This window comes from Schistocerca piceifrons, chromosome 8 (assembly GCF_021461385.2).
Source record: "Schistocerca piceifrons isolate TAMUIC-IGC-003096 chromosome 8, iqSchPice1.1, whole genome shotgun sequence".
In the NCBI taxonomy this organism is placed as follows: Eukaryota; Metazoa; Arthropoda; class Insecta; order Orthoptera; family Acrididae; genus Schistocerca; species Schistocerca piceifrons.
Window position 1 is genome coordinate 22,716,855 of NC_060145.1, and position 24,761 is coordinate 22,741,615.

Consider the following 24,761-nt stretch of genomic DNA (forward strand, 5'->3'; position numbering starts at 1 on the left):
TCAGAAGGACAATGAGAGACTCTTTTAACGAATTTGAAAGCAATATTTTATCTGCAGATTCTAAAAATAACGCCAAAAAATTTTGGCCGTACGTAAAATCTATGAACGCTACAAATAATTCAATACCTTCTCTTGGTGACAATACGGGTAATGTAACTGATGATGATAAACAGAAGGCCGAAATTCTAAACCTAGCTTTCCAAAACTCGTTTACGATAGAGGACTGCAGCACCATCCCCCCTTTCAATTATCGAACAAACGAAAGGGTGGCTGACATAGTGATTAGTGTATCTGGGATTGTAAAACAGTTAAGATCCTTAGACGCCAGAAAGGCATCTGGCCCAGACGGTATCCCCGTAAGATTTTATGTTGACTATGCTACAAATATAGCACAATTCTTATCCGTCATCTATCAGAGATCATTGGAACAGCGGAAAGTTCCACAGGACTGGAAGAAGGCTCAGGTCATAGCAATCTATAAAAGGGATAGAAAATCGGATGCACATAATTACCGGCCAATTTCACTGACATCGATTTGTTGTAGAATCATGGAACATATTCTGCTGTCGCTTGCTACAAAAAGTACGCGCTTACGGTCTATCCAATGACATGCGGTTGGATAGAAAGTTTTCTAACAGACAGGAAGCAGTATGTCGTCCTGAACGGGGTAACTTCAACAGAAACAAGAGTAACTTCAGGTGTGCCCCAGGGCAGCGTAATAGGTCCTCTGCTTTTTACGATTTATATAAACGATCTGGTTGATGGTATTGACAGTGCCCTTAGACTGTTTGCCGATGATGCTGTTGTCTACAGGAAAGTAGTATCACACGAAAGTTGTAAACAAATCAATGAGGATTTGCAGAAAATAAATGCGTGGTGTAATGACTGGCAGTTATCTCTCAATATTAGTAAGTGTAACCTACTGCGTATAACAAGGCGAAAATCCCCATTAATGTAGGAGTACAAAATAAATGATCAGTCTTTGGAAGCGGTAACATCAGTCAAGTATATGGGTGTAACTATTCGAAATGATCTGAAATGGAATGATCAGATTACAAAAGTAACGGGTAAGGCGAACTCTAGATTGCCGTTTATTGGTAGAATCCTGGAGCGATGCAGTCCTTCAACAAAGGAAATAGCTTACAATACGTTAGGTCGTCCAGTCTTATTGTTCGTCTGTATGGGACCCTTACCAGTTGGGTGTGATTCAAGAGATTGAGAAGGTCCAAAGAAGAGCGGCAAGATTCGTGACTGGTACATTTAGCCATCGCGAGAGCGTTACAAATCTCATAGAAAGTTTGAAGAGGGACACACTTGCAGATAGACGACGCGATAAACAGGAGGGGCTGCTCACGAAATTCCGAAATCAAATCTTCAGCGAGGATGTAGAGCATAAATTATTACCACCAACTTTCAAATCGCGTAATGATCATCATTCAAAGATAAGAGAAATAAGGGCTCGTACTGAGGCGTTCAGACAGTCGTTTTTCCCTCGCGCGATCCGCGAGTGGAACAGAGGGGGGAAATATGACTTTGGCGCGAATTGTGCCCTCCGCCACACACCGCTTGGTGGCTAGCGGAGTATATGTGTAGATGTAGATGTCCACAAATGGCTGCAAATGTTCTCCGAGTAGCTGAACATCGCCATTTCTAATCAATGATCGGTTCAGTTGGACCAGAATACCCGGTGCGCATTCCATGCAAACACGGCCCACACCATTATGGAGCTACCACCAACTTGGACAGTGCCTTGTTGGCGACAGTTTGAGTCCACGGCTCCGTGGGCTCTGCGCCACACTCGAACCGTACCATCACCTCTTACCAACTGAAACCGGGACTCGTCCGACCAGACGACGGTTTTGCAGTAGTCTAGGTTGCAACCGAGAGGGTCACGATCTCAGGAGAGGCTGTTAGCAAGGCGCTCGCTTCGGCCCCCTACTGCCGTAGCTCATTAACGCCAAATTCCGCAGCACCTTTTCAACGGTTACTTTCGTCGTGCGCCCCGCGCTGATTTCAGCGGCTATTTCAGGCAGTGTTGCTTGTCTGTTAGCAGTTTCAGCTCTACGGAAACAACGTTTAAGTGAAGGCCGCTGGTCCCTACGTAGTCCGTGGTGAGAGGTAATGCCTGAAATTCGGTATTCTGGGCACACTCTTGACACTGTGGATCTCGGAACACTAGCGATCCCGAAATGCAATATCCCATGCATTTAGCTCCAAGTAGCATTCCGCGTTCAGTCTGTTATTTGTCGTCGTGCGGCCATAATCACGTCGGTAACCTCTTCACACGAATCACGTCAGTACAGATGACAACTCCATCAATGCACTGCCCTTTTATACCTCATGTACGCGATTCTACCGCCATCCCACGACTTTTGTCACCTCATGTATAATTTCATACTGTGAATAGTTGTTTGCTTATCACAGCAAAGAGATTTAAGGGTGAGCCTCCAGGGCATCGAACAGCCTAGGGGGAAGAGTAGTTTTTGAGAAAGGGCGCGGCAGATAAAGAGCGTGATGTGTAGGGTGGGCTGCCTGGCAGCCGGCGCCCAGGCCCCGCTCCCGCTCCCGCTGCCGCCTCCCGCCTCCCGGAGCCGGAGCCGATCGATGCCGAGCGCCCGCCTCCCGCCGCCCGCCGCCTCCTCCCGGCCTGGACCCTCGTCCCGCTGCGCCGCCACGCTGCTCGTTTGTCAGATGCTGGAATATTCGCGCCCGCAGCCGCAGCCGCGTCGGTAGCACCTAGTCCCGCGCGCGCATAGTCGGGTAGTCGGCGAGGCGATGTAGGTGCGCACTGCGAGTCGTGCGTGCGTGCGTGCGGCAGGGGGCAGCGAACTGGGGCGCGCCGCACACCTGCTCTACCCCAACGCGGCCCGCGCCGATGCGTCACCGCCGCTCGGGGGCCTGAGTCTGCTGCGGGAGGCGGTGGCGGTGAGGCTGGTGTGTCCCTGTCGGCGAGACGACGCCCGCGACGGTGGAGGATGTGGTGAGCTGCCTGCCCCTGGGCAGCGCGCGCATCTGGGGCTACGAGGGCGGCTGCTGCGCGCGGCAGGGGCGGGCGTGGGCGGCGCGGGGGCGGCGGCGGCGGGCATGCGACGAGCCCGCCGGGCCCATGCGCCGCGTCCTCGCCACCTGTCGGGATGCCGCCTGGGACTGCTACGCGGTACGCCACGCACCCCACCCTCCGTCGTCTGGGTCGGAACACCACCACGAACGTACTCTAGCTGTGACGTGGAACACACCTCACCAGGGAATGTGGCAAAATACTGGTCCTTTACACGATTCCCTAAGGGATTTTTCCACGCATGCAATGACTTATAATTAAATTGTGATCCGCCCCAGCATTGCACGAATATTGTCAGTGGCCAGGCCTCTTATCTGGCATAGTGGCCATAAACTTCATACACAAACGTTCCACATGAAATGTTCTGTCTGTCAGTATAAACCGAATCAAAAACCCCCTACAGTAGTTCCACGGATTAGGTGTCACATACAGACAGTAAAACGCAGCCTGGGACTTTGTTCCGTATTAACCTATATTCAGTCTCTCTCTCTCTCTCTCTCTCTCTCACTCACTCTCACACTCTTTCTCTTTCTAACTCTCCCCCCCCCCCCCCATCTTAAACGTCTGCAGAATCATTTTAGTACACGTTCATAAATTCTATGGACTAGAAGTGGTTGTCACGCAGATACAATTTCAGTTCATGTTTCAAATTAATTTTATTATCCATTAAAATCTCTATAATGCTAGCTAGGTTTTATGACTGAATACTTCATTCTGTCAAGTTTCATTGATCAGGCATTGTTAAAACTCAGTCTGAAGGCTGAAATTGTTTCCACCAGTCTGTTTTTTTACATTTGTGCTTTATTATGCACTAACAGCTAGTTACGAGATCTTCTCAAATGCTTAATACAGGCGTTGTCTGTGTCTGATTTGCGGATAGCTGTTCAGAGGTCGTGTTCACACTGACGATCGTGCTACGCACAACTGTGCTCGGCAAGTGCCTTTTGTTTTATACAGACTACGAGGACAGTTTATCCGCATCTGTTGTACGTTTGAGAATCGACTTAGCTCAAAAGTAGCTAATAGTACTCTATAAAGTACTGTTTTAAGATAACGGCCTGGTGCTAAGGATTTCATTATTCACATATATTGGGGCTGTGGTGCTCACCCTGAAGTAAATGACACACAATGCTTCTTATCATTTGGTGTCATATTCTTCATTTTTAAGTACACCCACCCAACTGCATTTTAACAGTGTATGATCAGTGCAAGATTTGACTAATCTAACTATTTCAGTCTCACTGGATGACACACAAAAATAGCCAAAAATAAAAGGATGTCGTAATCTAAGTTTAGACAGCCAGTTTAGTAGGTCATTGTCGTTCAAAAACAATTAAGTTTGGTTATAAATCTAAATAGTTTGGTTATAAATCTAAATACGTTTGATTAAAGACAAATGTTGATGTTTTAAAATAATAAGACTAAACAGTCATGCTGGAATAAATGTGCCTCCTTGATAACTCCATAGATGGATTCAAAATACTTAGAGAACTTATGCAGCAACTGTGGACTCCGTGGCAAGACAGAGGAAGACTTTGTGTGTGGATATACAACAACTCCCTTCATGGTATACATTTTCCATAACTCTTACTACCGAGAGTTGGGGGGAGGGGGGGGGGGGGCTATTTTGTGCTGGTGGACACAAAATTCTAAAATAAATCATTAATTGTTGTTGACTTTTATTAACAACATCTGTTTTAAATAGGTAGTAGGGTATAAGTAGGGTTCATAAACTGAAATTATCTGTTATAACAATTTAGCAGTACCAATGCATTTTCCGCAATATGTACACAGAGAGGAGCGGTATTTTATGACCACAACAAAAAAAATTTAAAAAGTGCAGATTTTGTTGATTGTCAATTAGTTTTATTCACAACGTGCTTTTTACAGATACACACAGAGGTGTAAGAAGGGTTCTGAACTTGAAAATATGAACATGACATTTGTTGCGAAAAGTCACATTCCCTACCAAGGTTTTAACTTTTGGGGGTTTCATTTGACTGAAAACTTCAAATATTATGGAATCTGGTGTAGAAAATTATTAAAAATAATATTTTTTTCAGAATTTTGAAGTATAAAGTACATGACAAGATTACAATATTTTCGAAAGGTCAGCATAAGGTAAACCCTCCACCTTACCTCCCTGTCCTCCCCCTTGATATTGTGAGGGTTAAGCAGCAATACTGATACCAAGATTTCAAATTGACCCATAATCAATTACCACCAAGCTGGCAGCCACATGTCACTTATTTATTTAGAATTTTTTCTGCCACATACACATCTTTCACCTCTATCAATAATTTTTTATGTAAAAAATGCTGTTTACACTATGATTCGAAGTCCATGTTAAATAATAGGTCCCTCTGTAACTGATTTGAGAGCCATTTCTAAGGTGAAAGGAAGTCAGTGGCATACTACCTCCAGCCAGACTGTACATACTAAACCAGTGCAGTTTTCAAACTGCCCCCGGAGCAGAGAACAGATTTAACTTTTGTTTAGTTATACGTATCATGAGAGTGGAATCTTGGCCAGTTCTGAAGAGATGACTGAAGGACTCTGAATTGCTGTAAGTACTCAGTTCAGTAATCCCATGGCTCCATCAAACATGACCTGGAACTACTTCTGCTAGGAAACCTGCGCACTTTCTCAGCTTTTCTTCAGGATGCTAATTTGTAGTTACCAGTATTAAATAACAAAATCCAAAGATGCAGTGTTTGATCCCCAGTGAGTCCTAGGGTTTTGTTGTGGCACATAATCTAGATATTCAGTCCTTACAATGCTTTGTGTATGTCTGACAAAAATCAAGCTACACTATGTTTCAGGCTGTGTGTTAAACTACAGATTGCCTTGTAATGATTCGGTGAACTTGTTCACAGGTCAGAAAAAACTAAAGAACATACCACTTTCTGTATGATATAGATTCCTGCTATTCTTGGCTGCAATTAATCATGCACTCACATTCTAGTCTTCTGTCCAGGATATTAAGTTGTATGTTGCTACAAATGTAAGAATAAAAGTCTTACAGTTTGCAGTTTCATTCCTGGTCTGTCAAGGCTATTGAAATTAGACCAGCCGTTCCTGTTCTATTGACTGTAGAATAACATATTTAAAACAAAAAAGTTGTGTTTCAATAGTTCTGACTCATGCACCCTTACTCAAGACATTTGTTTGTTCTACTGTCGTGATATAGAAGTTACGTGTTTTATGTGATGAATAGTTCTGCATATGATGGATCTTGTGTCATTTTTGAGAAATTATGCATAACATGATGCTAAGTGATTAATGAGAAAAACTTTAAAGTGTGTTCTGATCACAGTCACTAAGCACTAGGTAGTACAGTGGTTAAACACTGGGAGGATGTTGGTTCAAATCTCCACCCAGTCATCGAGATTCAGGTTTTCCATGATTTTCCTCAGTCCTTAAGACAAGTGTTGGGATGGTTCCTTTCAAAGGGTACGGCGAACTTCCAAATCTGAGATTTAGCTTAATCTATGATGATCTCGTCAGTGATCGATGTTAAACCATAATATCCTTTTTTCCTATCACTCTCGTCCATGTTTCTGTGTGGTGTGTGTAAATAACTTAGTATTTGATTAGAAGGCAGAATTAATTCTTTTGGTTGTTGAGACAATTAGTCTCTCTAAGTTATTAATTATTATGCCCAGATAGGTTTGCTTTACAGATCAAAAGAGACATTTCACCCAGTTTAGTACTGTAAAAAGTACCATTATTGATAAAGGATGTATAGCAAATAGGATAAATGATAATGTACACCAGACCAGGATTTTAACCTGAATCTCTTGTTTGTAGTGAGCAGCTGCCTTGGCCGTTAGGCTATCTGAGTATGCCTGAAGGCCCACCTCAAATTATCATTTATGTTTCCTTCTATCTGTATAAAGGTGTTGTATATGAGACACTTGTAGGTGCTTTGAAGATTGCAGTTTATGCGTTTGTGCCATTTTGTGAGTTCATACAGTGAAAAGAAATTCAAGGTGGACCGCTGTAATATTTCACTAGCACAATGAAAATCTGTTGTGTATAATGTTCTGTAGATTCCATTGTGATGGAGAACATTCAGAGACATTGAACAAGCAAAGTTATTCTCTAGTAAAGAGAAGCAGTTAGGAGGGTATCCTACCTATAATCTAATATAAGCTATTCATTCCTCCTCAGGGTGAATTTAACATAGTAAAATTAGACCAGAAACTGCTACTTTGGGGAAAAAACCTTTTTGCTGAAATTACAGTTACAACTGGTGTTATAAATATGCTGATTAGCTCACGTGTTATCTTGAAAATATTTGAACTAGAGTTACAAAACATGGACACATGATTTCCTTGTGAAAGCAGTAAACTGTGATAATGTATTGAAATGTGACAGGATGTTGTAGTTATCCCCTTTCATTGCTACCAATTACTCTCGAGTCCTTTAAGTTTACTTTTAATTGTGTAGTATGCATTACTTATGAAGAATGTTTTAGCTTACTTATTAAATAGTTGTATTTTAGCAATATTTTTGATTTCCTTTGCAGTTAATTATACAGTTTTATTCCATGATAGAAAATGCTGTTTTGGGTTTTTTTTGTTTGTTTTTTATTGGTAAATGTAAACCCAAACTGGCTCCAGTATCAGACTAGTGGCTTTGTGCTGCAAGGAGAAAATGATTCTGTCATAATATAAACAAAACACATCGTAGATCATCGGGTTTGGCCAAAATAGGCCTTTTCTAGACTAAAATATGGAGTGTGTGACAGCTATCACTAGCATCGAGACTGTGATTTGTTTACAAAAATGGCTGTTTCCAGCAGATTGCAGCCCATTGATATGTATATGTGCAATAAATGCTTCTTCACCTTCAATTATTTTATCAAACAATGGAAAATCCAGGAATGGAATGAGAAGGAAAGTAGCCACTCACCATACACACACACACGCACGCACACACACACACACACACACACACACACACACACACACACTGCAGCTCTAACTTTTTAGACGTATCTCTGTTCAAAGTTCTGCTATTGCACCTGACAATTTTGTACATTTGTGTTTATTCTCTTTTTCCCTGAATTATAAATCTGAATTTTTGTTTCTGCTTTCAGAGTGGACTGTGTGCTGCAACAGAGATGGAATCTGCACGAGGTGGCAGCATTCGCATCCAGCATTTGACTGGCGCGACTGCAGGTGTGGCCGGGGAGGGCAGGTCCCGCTTTCCCAAACTGGATGAATGTGCACACTTCCACTATGAGGCTGTTGAACTAGGCCCTCTGCAAGTGAGTTGGCAACTGTTATGTGGTTATATAGCAGAACACGATTCCAGCAAAACAGAATGTTACTACATTAGTTCGGTAACTGTGAATGAAAATTTAAATTGTAGCATCTCACTTGGACAGACTGATAAACAGGAAATTTCAGAACCCCTTATTTGTACAGTAGTGAGTGTGGTTTGTTTTTTGTGTGTATACTCTAAATATGTGTAAATAGGCAGGGCTACCATCAGAACTTTTAAACTGGACTAGTAATATGTATACAGATGCTTTTAACTTATCTCCAATGAAATTTTAAGAAAATAGTTTCTTTTTTATTTTGTTAGAGAAAGTTATATCTTCTGAACACTATTTGAGTTTATTACAGATAACTTTTCAGTAATAAAAAAGAAAAAAAGGGGGGGAGGCAATGATTTATGACATTGACCATAGTAGACCAAGTTACCAGTTCTAACATTTTGTGCGAAAATGTTTCAGAAACAGTATTTCCTTGATAAAAAAATTAAGTTGAGTACTAATGGATTTTTGCTCACTGCAGTGTGTGTTATTTGTTATTATACTTGCAAAAAGGCACTTTTCACCTCTCCGTTCTAAGTGGTATATCTGTTTTAGTACATCGATTCAAAATTCCATATTTATAGCAGTTGTTACATCATTAGTGCTTGCACCTCAGCTGTTCTAATTTTACTCCATGAATCTCCTTTCAAGAAATTAACTGTGAATAATGAAAGTGTAAGTCCTACATATTCTCAAAAATTATTAATTGTCATTATATATTTTTACTTTGTTTGTACATACTTCCCTGCAAACCACTGTGAAGTATATGGCAGATGGTACTTCCTGTTGTGCCACACACAAAGATTTCTTCTCATTTCATTCCCAGGTGGAGCACAGGGAGAATGGTTGCTTTTGCACTCACTACACCACAACATAAAACATTCAAATTAACACAAAACATCAACATCACTCAGGAACAGACAACAAAACACTACATATTATGTATCACTGAGTAGGATAAACTAAAACAAATAGTACAAAATCACAACTCACAAAGTATTAGAGGAAGTATAGATTACAGAGCACACAGATTATACAATATGCACAGGAACAATCAACACCAAGGCATCATACATGAAACTGAAAACTACACCCTGGACAGACAAAGAAACGAGACTAAAATGAGATGTGAGTGGGAAATGAAATCTCTACCAACAACTGTGGATTCACAGAGACAAACAGACTCAAATTTCTGCACTGTGTATAGACGTATAGACAAGTGAAGGACATTTTTAAACAAACACTACTACAAACCAGGAAGCAACATTGGGAACAATTAATGCCTACCCCCCCCCCCTCCCCACCCACCCACACACACACCTGCACACACACAACAGAATGTTTGGGGAGCAAACACAAGATACTCACAGACAAAAATAAGACCCCGCTAGTATTAGGTATACTAAGGCAGGATGACAGCACAAAGACAAGAGGCTGGAGGAGTTCAGTACAATTCCTGCTGAAGAAACTACTACCTGAAAATGTCATGAACGCAGACACACCACAACAAAAAACACTGAAAGACGAACTACATGCACTATACAACACGGTTGCTGTCATTACATCACCTGTCTATTTGCTCAGGGAGATGTTGCAGTGGGATAAGAGAGTTAAAAGCTAAACAAGTGCTGGGGCCAAGCGGCATCCATTCAGAGGTACTCAAAACACTGTCGCCATAGATCACCCCATATTTAACCGAAGCACTTAATGATGCCTAAAGACTAGGCAGGGTGCCTACAGTCTGGAAAACCTCAGATGCAGTGATCATACAAAGATCTGTGGACAGACCAATATGTCTTATAAACACAATGGCTAAGGTTCAAGAGAAGCTGCTGTGCAGCTGACGGCAGGCCCACAGAGCTCTCCACAGCCTTAGTCCCCACCAATTCAGCTTTAGACTGGGAAAATCCATTGATGACACAATTAATCAAGCACTCGGAATTGTTAAAAATACACCAAATAAATATGCAGTAGCAATAATGATAGACATCACAGTGCCTGTGACAACCTGTGGTGTGCAGCACTATTTGCGAGGTCCGACAATTGCAAGTACTCCATTCCCTATATAATAATCAGGAGCATGACCAAAGGATGCCCACAGGGATCGATCTGTGGACCCATCTTCTGGGACATCACTAGTGAACCCCTCCTAGAACTCGTGGATGGGGACAATAGGGCTGATGGAGTTATTGCCTACACAGGCGACCTATTGGTATTAGTTTCTGCAAACAGTAGAGCCCACCTAGAAAAGGAAGCATTCACACAATCACAAAGTGGTGCATAACAAACAAGCTCCAGATAGCAGGCCACAAAACAACATATACTCTATTGAAGGGTCTATTGAAACTGGATCCTTCAACACAGGATGACTGTAACATGCTATCTAGGAGAATACATAGAAAAAAGTTAAACTTCCATGAACACATCAGAATAACTACAGACAAGGCAGAAAAAATACTACACAAACCGACAAGGCTAAATTCAGGGCAATACAGACTACCCTTGCCAGTAATCAGAATGTACCACTGTGCATTCTTTGAATCATTACTCAGTTTTGCGGCAAGTACATGACACATTGTTTAACTCTCGCCACCAATAGAATGGTGGCAAGGTGGGGCAGAGAGGTGTCCATCGTGGACTATTGAGAGCTTTCAGCACCACATCAGTCAAAGCACTATGCATGGTGCTCAGAGTCTACCTGATTGATTTCACCATCAGATATCCGGCTGCATGGTACTGGTTAAAGATGGATAAACTAGACCAAGTTAGCCAAATAACCGGTGTACCATTAAATACCAAGTGCCAGCTTAAACTCTGGCGAATGGAAGCGTGGCAGAATGAGTGAGGCACAAGTGATAAGGTACAGAGAGTCCATACATTCTTTCTGGATGTATTGGAATGGTCAGTAACAAAACGTGCCTACTTAGCTGCAGCATGGTTAACTTTGTAACACGACACGGACCTTATCCCATGCAATTGAACTGTGAGAGTCTGATGCATAGACCTATTTGTACATGTGAGGAGATGGGATCTCCCGATCATACAGTCCTATTCTGCAAGAATTGGAGACACCTCAGGGACACAATACAAGCTGAGTACCAACTATATGATATGTCTACGAAATAAAACAGAATGGACACTGTTAAATACACTAACAGACAAGATTTCAAAGGCAACACACAAAGAATACCCACATACATGACCGTACAGAAGACAAAACAATATGCAGCATGATAACAGGCTCTGTAGGGTGGATAGCGACACAGAAGATGACACAGAGAGCAATGAAGCAGACAGTGCAGATGACTGAACACTAAGCAGTTACACTGCTACTCATCAGACTTTGGATTACATGCTTCTGGAAGTTGACAGGTTTATTGGTAAAATCTCCGGGCTGTCTTTGTGATAAGGAAGAACTTGACAGATAAACAGACCACTTTATAAATGAACCCTACAGCATCAGTCAATACTCCCACAGAATCTGCTTATGATATAGTCGAGGTCTTCATAATTTCTGATACCTTCAAGAAGATTATTTTTCCAGAGATAGGTATCTTGTGTTTCCTTTTATCCTGTATGGAGGAATGAACCATAGCCTCAAATTCAAGGTATTTCCTGCTTTTGACAGTCAGTGGGATTTCCTTGATGAAGTTGCAGTTTGAAGCTTATTCTCCAATGCTGTTCAATGTAGCTTATGAGACGTGTCCAAACCATACTTTTTCCAGCTTCTCTAATAGTTCCACTCTTCACGTAATGAATAACTACAAGTTTAAATTTTGCATCATGACTGTGTCAAATTCCAGAGTTTGTTTATAATATTCTTTTGGTGATGCTACTCATTGGTCAAGACTGAGGGCAAGCTGAAAAGTAATGTATAAGAATTTTTAATGTGAAAACTCTTAAAGCTTTTTAAATAAAACCCATGTTATTAACTTACTACATCTTTATTCTTCAAGTCTGTATATTTGCAGCCCTCTGCTGCTGAAGGGCTCTGAATGACAGCAGGGAACATAGTGGAATGTAAAGTAACTATGTCAGTGTGTGAGAAACAGTGTGCTGTAACCGAGTTTCATATTTGAGGAGTTTGTCCATACATGGAGCACCACCTGCTTCAACATGACAAGGCCAGATCGTGCATGAGTGAAATGACTTCAGCAAAAATCTGACACCTTGCCTTCACTGTCATCGATCATCCTCCGTACAGTCTTGACTTGACCCCGACTGATTTTCTTCTGTGTTCAAAGTGTAAAGAATCCCTTTGAGGACTTCCCTTTAATAGTGATGAAGTGGTGCAAGGAGAGGTGAGGAGGTTGTGGCTCTGTCTATTAACAAAGTCAAACACCCTACAATGATGATATCAACAAACTGGTCTGTGGTTGGGAGGAATGTGTTCATCACCAGGGTGACTATGTTTAGAAATATATATGTAGATGTAAGGAACAAAGAAGTACAATTTTAATAGACTTACTTTTATTAAAAAAAAAAAACTTTAAGAGTTTTCACAAAAATGTGGAGGCACTACTCTTCAGCACGCCCTTATTTTACTCTGTAGTTGGAAAAAAACTGTGATTGTCCTGTTGTGTAAAATAGTCACTTCCAACATGAAACATCAACAGTTAAATGTGTAACTTCATATATAAAATTAGTTTCCAGATACTAGAGATATTATTGCTCCAATTTGAACCAAGGAATGAGAACTACAGTTGAAGTTTTTATGATGCAGAAATGTATCAGTATTTGTATGGTTGTGCACGTAAGCCTCACCTAGATTTTCATGGCTGAATTTTGGGGAAAATGCATCTTACATTTGGGTCATGAAAATATGAATCATACCCACTTTTGACAATAAACAAGCCAAAATACCACTGAAAATATTTTTTAACTAGGTGGTTGCACAAAAATTGAGAGATTATAAGAGTACATATAGATCTTGCTGTAATATGATCATCTTCACCCATTCAATTGCTGTTTAGTGTGTATGTACTTGCTGTGTGGCTTTTTTTATGGGAAATTTTTTGATACAAATAACAAATAATTGCTTAGGAAGACTTGCTTCTTGCTAAGAAGGTCAACTACATGGAGGAAGAAAAATCATTCAACTAGTTGTTTGATGAAGGTGACATGTTAATATTAATTCCTTTGCACTTGGACAAAATATTCACAATGACTTACATGTAACACATGCCACGTAAGTGAAATGGATAAAAACAAGAAATGCTAAACTGCAAGATGATATGGTGATCTTATTATTTAGGCAGAAAGCAACAGAGAACATTATCATTTAAATGCTGGTTGGAAGCAGTTGTAGTGATGAAAAAGTATCAAGAATCTCATGAAAAAGTATCAAGAATCTCATTAAATACAAGCAGCAGTAAAAAAAGAGAGTAACCTCAACTTACAGTTTCACACTTTCAGTTCTGTTGCTCATAATATAAAGCCCGTCTTTCTGCAGTTATATTTTTTAAGAGTTCTGTTGCCGTGTGGCTAGTGGTCTACTTCTTTTTATCATTTTTTAAATGTTTTCAGTTGTTTCTGAATCATCTCATGGCATGAAGAACCTGTCCTTTACATTCCTGGAGCATACTGATAGTCATTTTACCATAAAAAATTATCCTTGCAAGTTAGTTCTACAATTTATGTGAACACTATAGAGACTGAACATATCATAATTAATGGAGAGTTACCTTAATTCTTTCATGTGATCCTTTTTCATTATACACTGAACTAGCATGCATGTTCTAAAAATGTGGAAGGAGAGACAATGTCTTTCAGTGCTCCCTCGTATATGTGTGCACCCTTATCTAATTCTTTTACTGTGTCTAACACCAACCAGACCATGTTACATTACAAATGAAAATATAAACAACTGAAAAGGCTATAGCTCAGTTGTGTACTTGGTTAGCTAGTTACATCCACGTACCATTGACCATAATTCTGACTACTTGTGATTATATTCAACAAGTCATTCTCACAGTGGAAAATATGGATGGCAACAGGCTGACCATTTATACTATTCCTTATGTTATTCTTCTGTGCATACTGTGATTTGTATTTAACTGTGTTCTCAATAATGGTGTATTGAGATGGAAGAATTCAACTGATTTTGGCTGCTATTAAATCTACATCTGATCTGATACAAGTGAGTCATATTTCACTGTCACTTGTGGAATAACCCAGCTTCACTATGCAACAGTGACTGTGTGAAATAAACATTCAATAATGATAGCAAAGACTGATGTTAGCAGTTCTATATATTGAACAGTTATTACACAGTCTCCTATTGTTATCTTACAACACTCTTGTAAAAGTATTATTTTCTTAAAAGGGGGATTAATCTCTGTTCATCTGGAAATTTGTTGGGGCAGTATACATTTCATTCTTGTAGTATACAAAATTCAGTACCTTTTAATTAATACATAGAAGCCCCTTTTGTGCCTGTCAGAGTGGAAGATACATTTTCTGCCTTGCTGCTTGGTATCAGATGTAACCACAGCTCAAGTATCTGCCAGCAAAAAGCTGCCATTGCTTGTGAGGACCACTTAGTAGATAAAAAAAGCGAGCACAGATGTCTCTGAGTTTCCCAGACAACCAACAGTAGCGTATAGTCGTAAGATATGTTAAGTGCACAGAGGAGCAGCTGCATGTGCGTCTTATGCGTTCTTGATAAATCTAATAATTTCAAGATCATTTTTAGTGTAGGAATAAAGCTATTAGTTGTTTCTTTGGCATTGCTTCACTCACACAGTTAGATGCTTCTTTGGGTAACTCCTTTGATGTATTTTAGTTTCAGTTCAGCTATTCAAGGAGATTTTATATTAATTTTTTTGTTTACTTGTAAGGTTGATGGTTCAAATGGCTCTGAGCACTATGGGACTTAACATCTGAGGTCATCAGTCCCCTTTGTAAGGTTGACTTTGGATATTAACATGCACTAGACTTCTTCCGTGTGGTTATTCAGGCTGAAGATATTGTTGACATAATTATAGACAGGATTATTTGTAAACATGTGAGTCACAGTTGAAGTACTGGCTGCAACTGAATGAAGAATTTTCAAGATATGTTGGTTTCTGGAGGTTACTGTAGTATAAAACATGGATTTGTTAGATGGTGGTCTCTTCAGTATTCAATTTTTGAATGATACTTCGAGTAATAGGCAAACTGTTGAGAAAATGATCAATAAATGATGTTGCATTGTGTTTTTACATTGTGCTACTTGAGTCCTACTTTTATTCCTTTGTATCTGCTAATGCACAGTGTGTGGGATAGTCATTTGTTACTGTTCACCTGCTGATGTATTTAACATTTACATAGACTTTTGTGTGAAACTGTTAGAGATCTGGTGTGTAACACACCATAAGGAATGTAATTTTCTTTGCAGATCTGTCTCTATGAGGAAGAACTAAAACCATTATGGAGTGAAGACTCTGAGAATAAATGGTGGCATGTGTCAGTTACATCGCAGGGAAAGAGCTGGGTAATACGCCGATCCTATGACAACTTCCGTTTGTTGGATCAGCAACTGCATCGATGTATATATGACAGAAAATTCTCAGGCCTTCCTGAGCTTCCTCCTGAGGACAATGTTCCTGGCACAAATCATGAGGTAAGTTAGAAGGAAACTGCTGTAAAGCTTTTCATTTCTTACCTTTCCTTTTCAAGCTGCCTCTTGTCCTTTTGTGGTAAGTCAAATTCTTTCTGGGTGTTCAGCCATTTGTAGCTGTTTACATCCCTTCCCCCCTCCCACACACGCACAAACACCCTGTTACACCATGATACGCAGCTATACATAATATATAATTATGTATGACTAAAATACAAAAATATCAAGAATAAGTGAATGTATTTCTCCTGTCTTATTCTTCTTTTGTTTTTATTGTATTTTTCTTTTCTCTTTCACTGTGTACTAATTCAGAGAATAAAGAAAAGATTTTCTCTTTTTATTATGTTATGTCTGGAATGTATTCAGTGGTCTCAGTTAATTATATGTTTAACTTCACATAGTATATTTCCATGCAGTATAAACTGTGCTGTGAAAATGTGCTGTTTTCTTTCTCGCCGTCAGTTTTAACTACATTGTATGGTATGTAAACCAAGAGTCATTGGGGATGATCTGAAAGTTACATTATTCTTGAAGAATCTAGTTTCCCTATTACAGTAATATTAATTATTGGTTTCAACAGATCTATGCTGTTTACTATGTGACTTTCAGTGTTGCAAAAAGCATGTACATCTATTAATGTTGCAGGGGCTGATGATGATAACATAAATCTGTCAAAACTGGTAATAATAATAAAAAGAATTACTAGCATTGGCAAATTTGATTCTTCAAGAATAATATCATGTAATTGTGAATAAAACAGATTTTATACAAATTGGTGACTAGCGCATTTGTAAGAGGTTGTGGGGAAACTGTGTGAAAACTACATCTACACTTGTTGGTGCATTGCCACTTGGTGGAAGCAAAACATGTCACAGTTTGCTTCTGCAATTTATTAAATTTCTAGCAAACCCAGCAGTGCTTTGCAATTACTCAGTATGTATGGGAAATGGATATACGTCCTAATCTTTCTCTCCTCCCTCCTGCTGTTCTCATCACTTCCTTCCCACTCTCTATATATGTTTCCTCTCTGTCCTCTTCTCCCTTCTCTCTGATCTTGAGCTTTGTTTCTTCTTATTGGAAACAAAATCTTAATTGGGAACTGAAGTCCACTTCAAATAAGTTGGTAAACCTGTTAGGATAATTGTATACAGGGTTTGAGGGAGACCTCTTCAGCTGGTAGAACATTGAGGATAGTAGCTTCAGTGCATAATTTTAATCTGCGAATAAGTAGGATTAAGAAATTTTGCACCAATTGGATTCCATAGTTGTATTCTAAACATAAATCAATAAAGCTGAAATGTAACACTCTTCTTTTCTATTGAAGGCGACTGCGAGGAAGAAAATAAAACAAGCACATTGTTGTGAATACAATTTTTGTTTAAAATTAGACATAAGGAGAAAGGATGTACACAGAAGAAACAATTTGTCTCTTGGTTTACATACCATACAATGTAGTTAAAACTGACAGCGAGAAAGAAAACAGCACATTTTCGCAGCACAGCATTTTCTATCTCACAGTTGGTTTTGATGGAAAATCTGTACATCATTGTTTTTTTATTATTTTTTTTTTTTAAAGTAGCCCATGTGCGTCTGAATGTTTATTAGATTATCGTGTAAAAATTTTGAATAAATCAGTCCAGAACTTTTCAAGATTTTTGGTAACGACATTAAATAACATCTTGTGTTCATATAGTAATATAGATGAAATGAATTATGGGTACAGTTCATGCACCAGATAGGATTTGTGTGTGTGTGTGTGTGTGTGTGTGTGTGTGTGTGTGTGTGTGTGTGTGTGTGTGTGTGTGTGTGAAGACAATGTCCAATTTTATACATTTATAATTTAGGTGGGTAGTTTTACATGTCAGATGAAGAAATAAGATCTTTTTGCTTCACACATGGTTGGTTCACAGCTCTTACTTAATCTTTTTATTGTTGGCAGTAGGAATTGTATTGAATGTTTCATACCTTGTCCACAGGAAAGCACACGCCAGTTGCTGTCTGACTATCTGCTGCGCTTCTCGCAGTTGGCAACAAGTACAGTCAATTGTGGGCCAGTGCTCAACTGGCTTGAGCTAGACAATAGAGGCCATCGGCTATTGGTACCTGATGGGGACAGCTGTCCCATTAACACACCAGCTGTGGCAGCAGCCTATGCAATTCGCCGATATCAGGCTCAGGCTGGTGATGAGATTTCCTTTGAGGTAAGTAATCTGTTAAGATATCCTGCTCTCTGTTTGTTATTATTTACTCTACATATTACAAACAGAAGCCAAATCTGACAAAAAGGAGTTTTGAAACTGTTTCTGATATTGTCAGTCAGAACGCTTCTTCCTCCAACTTTGTATTTTCTGTTATTCCGCTGTCACTAGTATAAATTTCACAACAGAAAATAGAAATTGCATCAGAGTTAGTAGTTATATAATTTCAGTTTTTATAAAGTAACAAGGCAGAAAGTTCATCTGAGCTGTATATAATCATCCTTGTGGCTCTGCAAAAGATTGTGAAAAAATCAAAATCTGCTAATGTAATATAAAAAGTGGGTAGGCTTCTTGTGCAGGTTTATTCACTTTGCAAAAACTTGTTTTATAACCCTATTATTTATGTATCCCAAGACACTTTTCTGGCATGAAGCTTGTCACTTGCCTATGGCAATGTCTTATCTGTGTGAAAAGTGCCAAGTTGCACTGTATTCAGATTACATAATAAACTTGTGGTATTTAGTTTGTTAGCTGTGAGGCAGATGGAGATTAAATATTTTGCTGCACTCCCCTTCTACAATCATGGTTGTAAATGGAGATAGCTATGTAGAAAAAATAATCCCGTAAACAATATGTTGTGGAAAAGAATAGCAACCTTAATAAAAGTAATACTAGGAGTAAAAATAGCCCCCACATCAACAAGTTATCCTTACTATTGCAAAGAAAAGAGCGCAGTATGCAGCTATAAAAATATTTGACCACTTTTCTTGTGAATTAAAAGTTTTAAAAACATATTGAAAGTATTTCTACTTGCAAACACCTTCCATTTCGTAACAGAATTTCATTTAGATAATATCTATAGTGGCTGGATTGCATTTATGAAGCTTTACTTTAGATTAAAACAGAAGTGAAAATTCAGTTATGTAAATAGGCAGCTCATAGCCATGTTATAACAGAATAAATGTATTATTTATGAATCCACTGCCAAGTTTCACATTATTCCAATGTTGTTGTTGTTGTTGTGGTCTTCAGTCCTGAGACTGGTTTGATGCAGCTCTTCATGCTACTCTATCCTGTGCAAGGTTCTTCATCTCCCAGTACGTAAAGCAGCCTACATTCTTCTGAATCTGCTTAGTTTATTCATCTCTTGGTCTCCCTCTATGATTTTTACCCTCCACGCTGCATTCCAATACTAAATTGGTGATCCCTCGATGTCTCAGAACATGTCCTACCAACCGATCCCTTCTTCTAGTCAAGTTGTGCCACAAGCTCCTCTTCTCCCCAATTCTATTCAATAGCTCCTCATTAGTTATGTGATCTACCCATCTAATCTTCAACATTCTTCTGTAGCACCACATTTCGAAAGCTTCTATTCTCTTCTTGTCTAAACTATTTATCGTCAACGTTTCTCTTCCATACATGGCTACACTCCATACAAATACTTTCAGAAACGACTTCCTCACATTTAAATCTATACTCGATGTTAACAAATTTTTCTTCTTCAGAAACGCTTTCCTTGCCATTGCCAGTCTACATTTTATATCCTCTCTACTTCGACCATCATCAGTTATTTTGCTCCCAAAATAGCAAAACTCCTTTACTACTTTAAGTGTCTCATTTCCTAATCTAATTCCCGCAGCATCACCCGACTTAATTAGATTACATTCCATTATCTTCATTTTGCTTTTGTTGATGTTCATCTTATACCCTCCTTTCAAGACACTGTCCATTCTGTTCAACTGCCCTTCCAAGTCCTTTGCTGCCTCTGATAGACTTACAATGTCATTGGCGAACCTCAAAGTTTTTATTTCTTCTCCATGGATTTTAATACCTACTCTGAACTTTTCTTTTGTTTCCTTTATTGCTTGCTCTACATCCTCTTCCATTTCCATAATATTGTCCTCAAGAACATCGCCCTTGTATAGATCCTGTATGTACTCCTTCCACCTTTCTGCTTTCCCTTCTTTGCTTAGGACTGGGTTTCCATCAAAGCTCTTGATATTCATGCAAGTGGTTCTCCTTTCTCCAAAGGTCTCTTTAATTTTCCTGTAGGCAGTGTCTATCTTACCCCAAGTGAGATAAGCCTCTACATCCTTACATTTATCCTCTAGCCATCCCTGCTTAGCCATTTTGCAGTTCCTGTCGATCTCATTTTTGAGACGTTTGTATTCCTGCATTTTTATATTTTCCCCGTTCATCAATTAAATTCAATATTTCTTCTGTTACCCAAGGATTTCTACTAGCCCTCGTCTTTTTACCTATTTGATCCTCTGCTGCCTTTACTATTTCATCCATCAAAGCTACCCATTCTTCTTCTACTGTATTTCTTTCCCCCATTCCTGTCAATTGTTCCCTTATGCTCTCCCTGAAACTCATACGACCTTTGGTTCTTTCAGTTTATCCAGGTCCCATCTCCTTAAATTCCCACCTTTTTGCAGTTTCTTCAGTTTTAATCTACAGTTCATAACCAATAGATTGTGGTCAGAGTCCAAATCTGCCCCTGGAAATGTCTTACTATTTAAAACGTGGTTCCTAAATCTCTGTCTTACCATTTTATAATCTATCTGAAACCTGTCAGTATCTCCAGGCTTTTTCCATGTATACAACCTTCTTTCATGATTCTTAAACCAAGTGTTAGCTATGATTAAGTTGTGCTCTGCGCAAAATTCTAGCAGGCGGCTTCCTCTTTCATTTCTAAGCCCCAATCCATATCCACGTACTATGTTTCCTTCTCTCCCTTTCCCTACTCTTGAATTCCAATCACCCATGACTATTAAATTTTCGTCTCCCTTCACTACCTGAATAATTTCTTTTATCTCATCATACATTTCATCAATTTCTTCATCATCTGCAGAGCTAGGTGGCATATAAACTTGTACTGCTGTAGTAGGTGTGGGTTTGGTGTCTATCTTGGCCACAATAATGCGTTCACTATGCTGTTTGTAGTAGCTTACTCGTACTCCTATTTTTTTATTCATTATTAAACCTACTCCTGCATTACCCCTATTTGATTTTGTATTTATAACCCTCAGCAGAAGAGTGATGTACTTACTACTGAAGATATAGTAACAGCAAGAGTAGAATTGGTAGATATAAAATTTTAATATATATTTAGTTTCTGCAGGTCCCCTAAATTCCTTCATCAGGGCAAAGAAAATGGAAAAAGGGAAGCTTATATACACATATGTTGTAGACAGTCTAAATAACTGAAAATCTTAGCTCAGGAGACACACAAGATCAAAATGGAGTATCAGGGCATAATTCAATGTCCATTGTGTTCCTGTTAATTTTCTGTAAGTGAGCTGTTTTTATATTGTTATTTCCTGTTCATTCTCTGTGCCCTGTGTGTCCCTTGAGTCGAAATTTCAAGTGACGTTTTTTGGCTTCAGCATCTGCACGCAGAGTGTGGTTTTTTTTCTCTTTATTTTGAAGAAGGGTTAATATGAAGTTGGAAGTTTGACATTTAACCACATTTTTAAGTTTGTGTATCTGTCAGTATTATTTTGATGACTGGTGAATAGACACATCTTCTGTTACAAATATTCTTATTATTCATTTCTTTACTCCCATTTTGAATACTATTAGTTTTGAGATATTAGTGTATGACTGTTTTTAACATTGAAATGTGGCATTATACAAGTTTAGTCAAAATTAATCACCTCTGTGACAGAAAATAGGCAGTTGTGGAGAGGAGGATGATGAAGCTCCTGAATACTGACACAGAAATATAATCCAGAAATGATTCCAGCAGCATAATTATTGAATGCAAACATGCATGCGTTCAGAGGGGTTCAGGTTTAAGCTGATCTACCACTTGAGAATGTCATAAAAATGAACTTCCAAAAGAACTGCAAAATGTTGGTATTTCATGCTCAAAAATACTCTTTAATGTTAAAAAGATACTCTTAAGTACTCTTAAATCCAATTAAGGATTCAATAATACTGCAATCCGAAATAAAGTATTCTGACACTCACGTATTCATATCTTTATACAACGACAAGAACATTCCAAAATATTCTAAAAATATTCCAATGCATTCATAAATATTAAAGAATCTTAAAGAAAGCTGTGGAACTTTCTAGAACATTCCAGAACGCTATAAAACATTGAAGAATGATTTCAGAATGTTGAAGAATGCTATAGTATATCTAGAACACTCTGGAGTATTCTAGAACATTCAAAGAATCTACTAACATCTGAGAATATTTGTAAAAACTTGAGAACATTATAGATAATTCTCAAATTTTTTCTCTTGAAATAAACACATTGATGCGAAATAGATGTGCGATGTTCTGGTGACCACCACTATGTGAAAGTAACCACTACAAATATCCATATCTCCTCAACCACAGCACCGAGCGAGGTGGCGCAGTGGTTAGCACACTGGACTCGCATTCGGGAGGACGACGGTTCAATCCCGTCTCCGGCCATCCTGATTTAGGTTTTCCGTGATTTCCCTAAATCGCTTCAGGCAAATGCCGGGATGGTTCCTTTGAAAGGGCACGGCCGATTTCCTTCCCCATCCTACCCTCACCCGAGCTTGCGCTCCGTCTCTAATGACCTCGTTGTCGACGGGACGTTAAACACTAATCTCCTCCTCCTCCTCCAACCACAGCAGCTATAGTGGTGCACACATAAGAAGAAGGGTGATGGTGAGATGAACAGTGTGAAGGAGCAGTGTACCAATAGTGTCATTCCGCTACATCTGCCTGTAGCATGCACATCAGGGTGTGTGTGGAATATTTAGCATTTATTTTCATGTTAGTTTAGATGTGATGAGATAACTTAACCACTATAGCATATGTTATTGGTGGCATAAAGCGAACAGGATAAGTATGCATTAAGAAGCAACAGCAATAATTTTCCAAGTGTAGGATTTCCACAAGGGCAACTTGGAAGCGGAAACAGCGATCCTGTGTAATGCTCCCCTGGCATTGCCAGTTACCAGGATAGACAACAACTGGAGCCTGAGACATGGGACACTAACACAAAGTACCCTATTTCTCTCTCTCTCTCTCTCTCTCTCTCTCTCTTTCTCTGAACCAAACACTCATTCTGATGTGCATACCGTGCACACTACTATACCACCAATTTACCATTATGGTGGACAACAATGGAACCGAAGTTAATACCAGACACTGAACCCAGTGGATGAACCTTGAGGTTCACAAACTTCTTCCACAAACACTTCAATTTTTATGTATATGTTTATGGAGTTATCTTAGCTTGACTTGGACAAAGCTAATCAGCTCCCATCAAATGTTAATTTAAACAATAAAAATGAACCTTTAAATACTGAAATTATAAAGCTATCAAGAAAACTACTTTTTGCACTTCATTTCATACTTAGTTAACTTATTCTATTACAATACTTGCTTATGAACTACATTTGACGTTATATTATTCAGTGAGCAGGTATATAAATTCTTTAGTTTTATTAGAATTGTGTAAATTTATCATCCACAAACTGCTGCTCCAACAGGGTCCTAACTATCTCATTGTTGTGTATCTGCTTAAAGTATATCATTAATGCTTGATGTGCTTTACTAACCTCATACAGTATGTCCTGATAAACAGACTGCAAACTTGGAAAAAGTGACATTTCTGACCACAGCACCATATAATATTAACATTTAATCTGCTATTTGTCATATGCAGATGGAAGCTATGAAATGCCTTACCATTTTATGCCATTGCTATGTATTACAGATTGGGGACATGATTTCTGTGATTGACATGCCACCTCCAGAGGAGTCAGTATGGTGGAGAGGCAAGCGTGGTTTCCAAGTTGGCTTCTTCCCTAGTGAGTGTGTTGCAGTAATCGGTGATAAGGTCCCCCACGGGTTACCTATTCCACAGCAGCAACAGCTGCAGCAGCAGCCTCCACAACAGCAACAGCAGCAACAAATAGAGCAGCAGCGACAGCAACCTAGTAAACCTGTATTGCGGAAGCATGGAAAGCTCATTGCCTTCTTTCGCTCTTTTATTCTGGCACGTCCATCACGTCGCCGGCTTCGTCAGTCTGGTATCCTCAAGGAACGAGTATTTGGCTGTGATCTTGGAGAACATCTCCTTAACTCAGGACATGATAGTGAGTCTAATTGTTTGTTTTCTTGAAACTGTGCTGTTTTGAAAGTAGTAAATGTAATCTTGATCTCTACCTGGTCCTTAGTATATAAGCTCTGCTAACATGATTGATACACTCAGAATCCTATATTGTAAGTTAATTAGTTATCCCTTGTTTCACACTTATGACAGACATTAGCAAAATACTGGTAGAGGATGGACCTTAATTACCTCTGCCAATAACCCTCCCCCTCCACCCTTCTCCCCCTGCTCTCTCTCTCTCTCTCTCTCTCTCTCTCTCTCTCTCTCTCTCTCTCTCTCCCTCCCTCTATCTCGTTTGAATACAGATGATACTTCATACTGAGTGTTCAGTGGGCACATAAACAAGATGAATAAATGTTGCTAAGCTTCCAGACAAGTTCTCCTTCACAGCTCGCAGAATACACATACCTCTGCCGACCTGAATTATTCCAGTTGATTGCGTTATAGTGGCACTGCAGCTAGCCTAGCTC

At 39.3% G+C, this 24,761-nt stretch overlaps 1 protein-coding gene across 1 annotated transcript in view; it reads left to right on the top strand.

The window, feature by feature from the left end:
* Positions 1–24,761, top strand: part of LOC124712526 (GTPase-activating protein CdGAPr) — a 456,387-nt gene that overhangs the window by 336,492 nt on the left and 95,134 nt on the right. The window contains exons 2-5 of the mRNA XM_047242840.1: positions 8,163–8,333; positions 15,763–15,987; positions 17,961–18,185; positions 23,893–24,274. Of these exons, the coding sequence (XP_047098796.1) occupies positions 8,163–8,333; positions 15,763–15,987; positions 17,961–18,185; positions 23,893–24,274 (1,003 nt within the window). The remainder of the gene's footprint in view (positions 1–8,162; positions 8,334–15,762; positions 15,988–17,960; positions 18,186–23,892; positions 24,275–24,761) is intronic.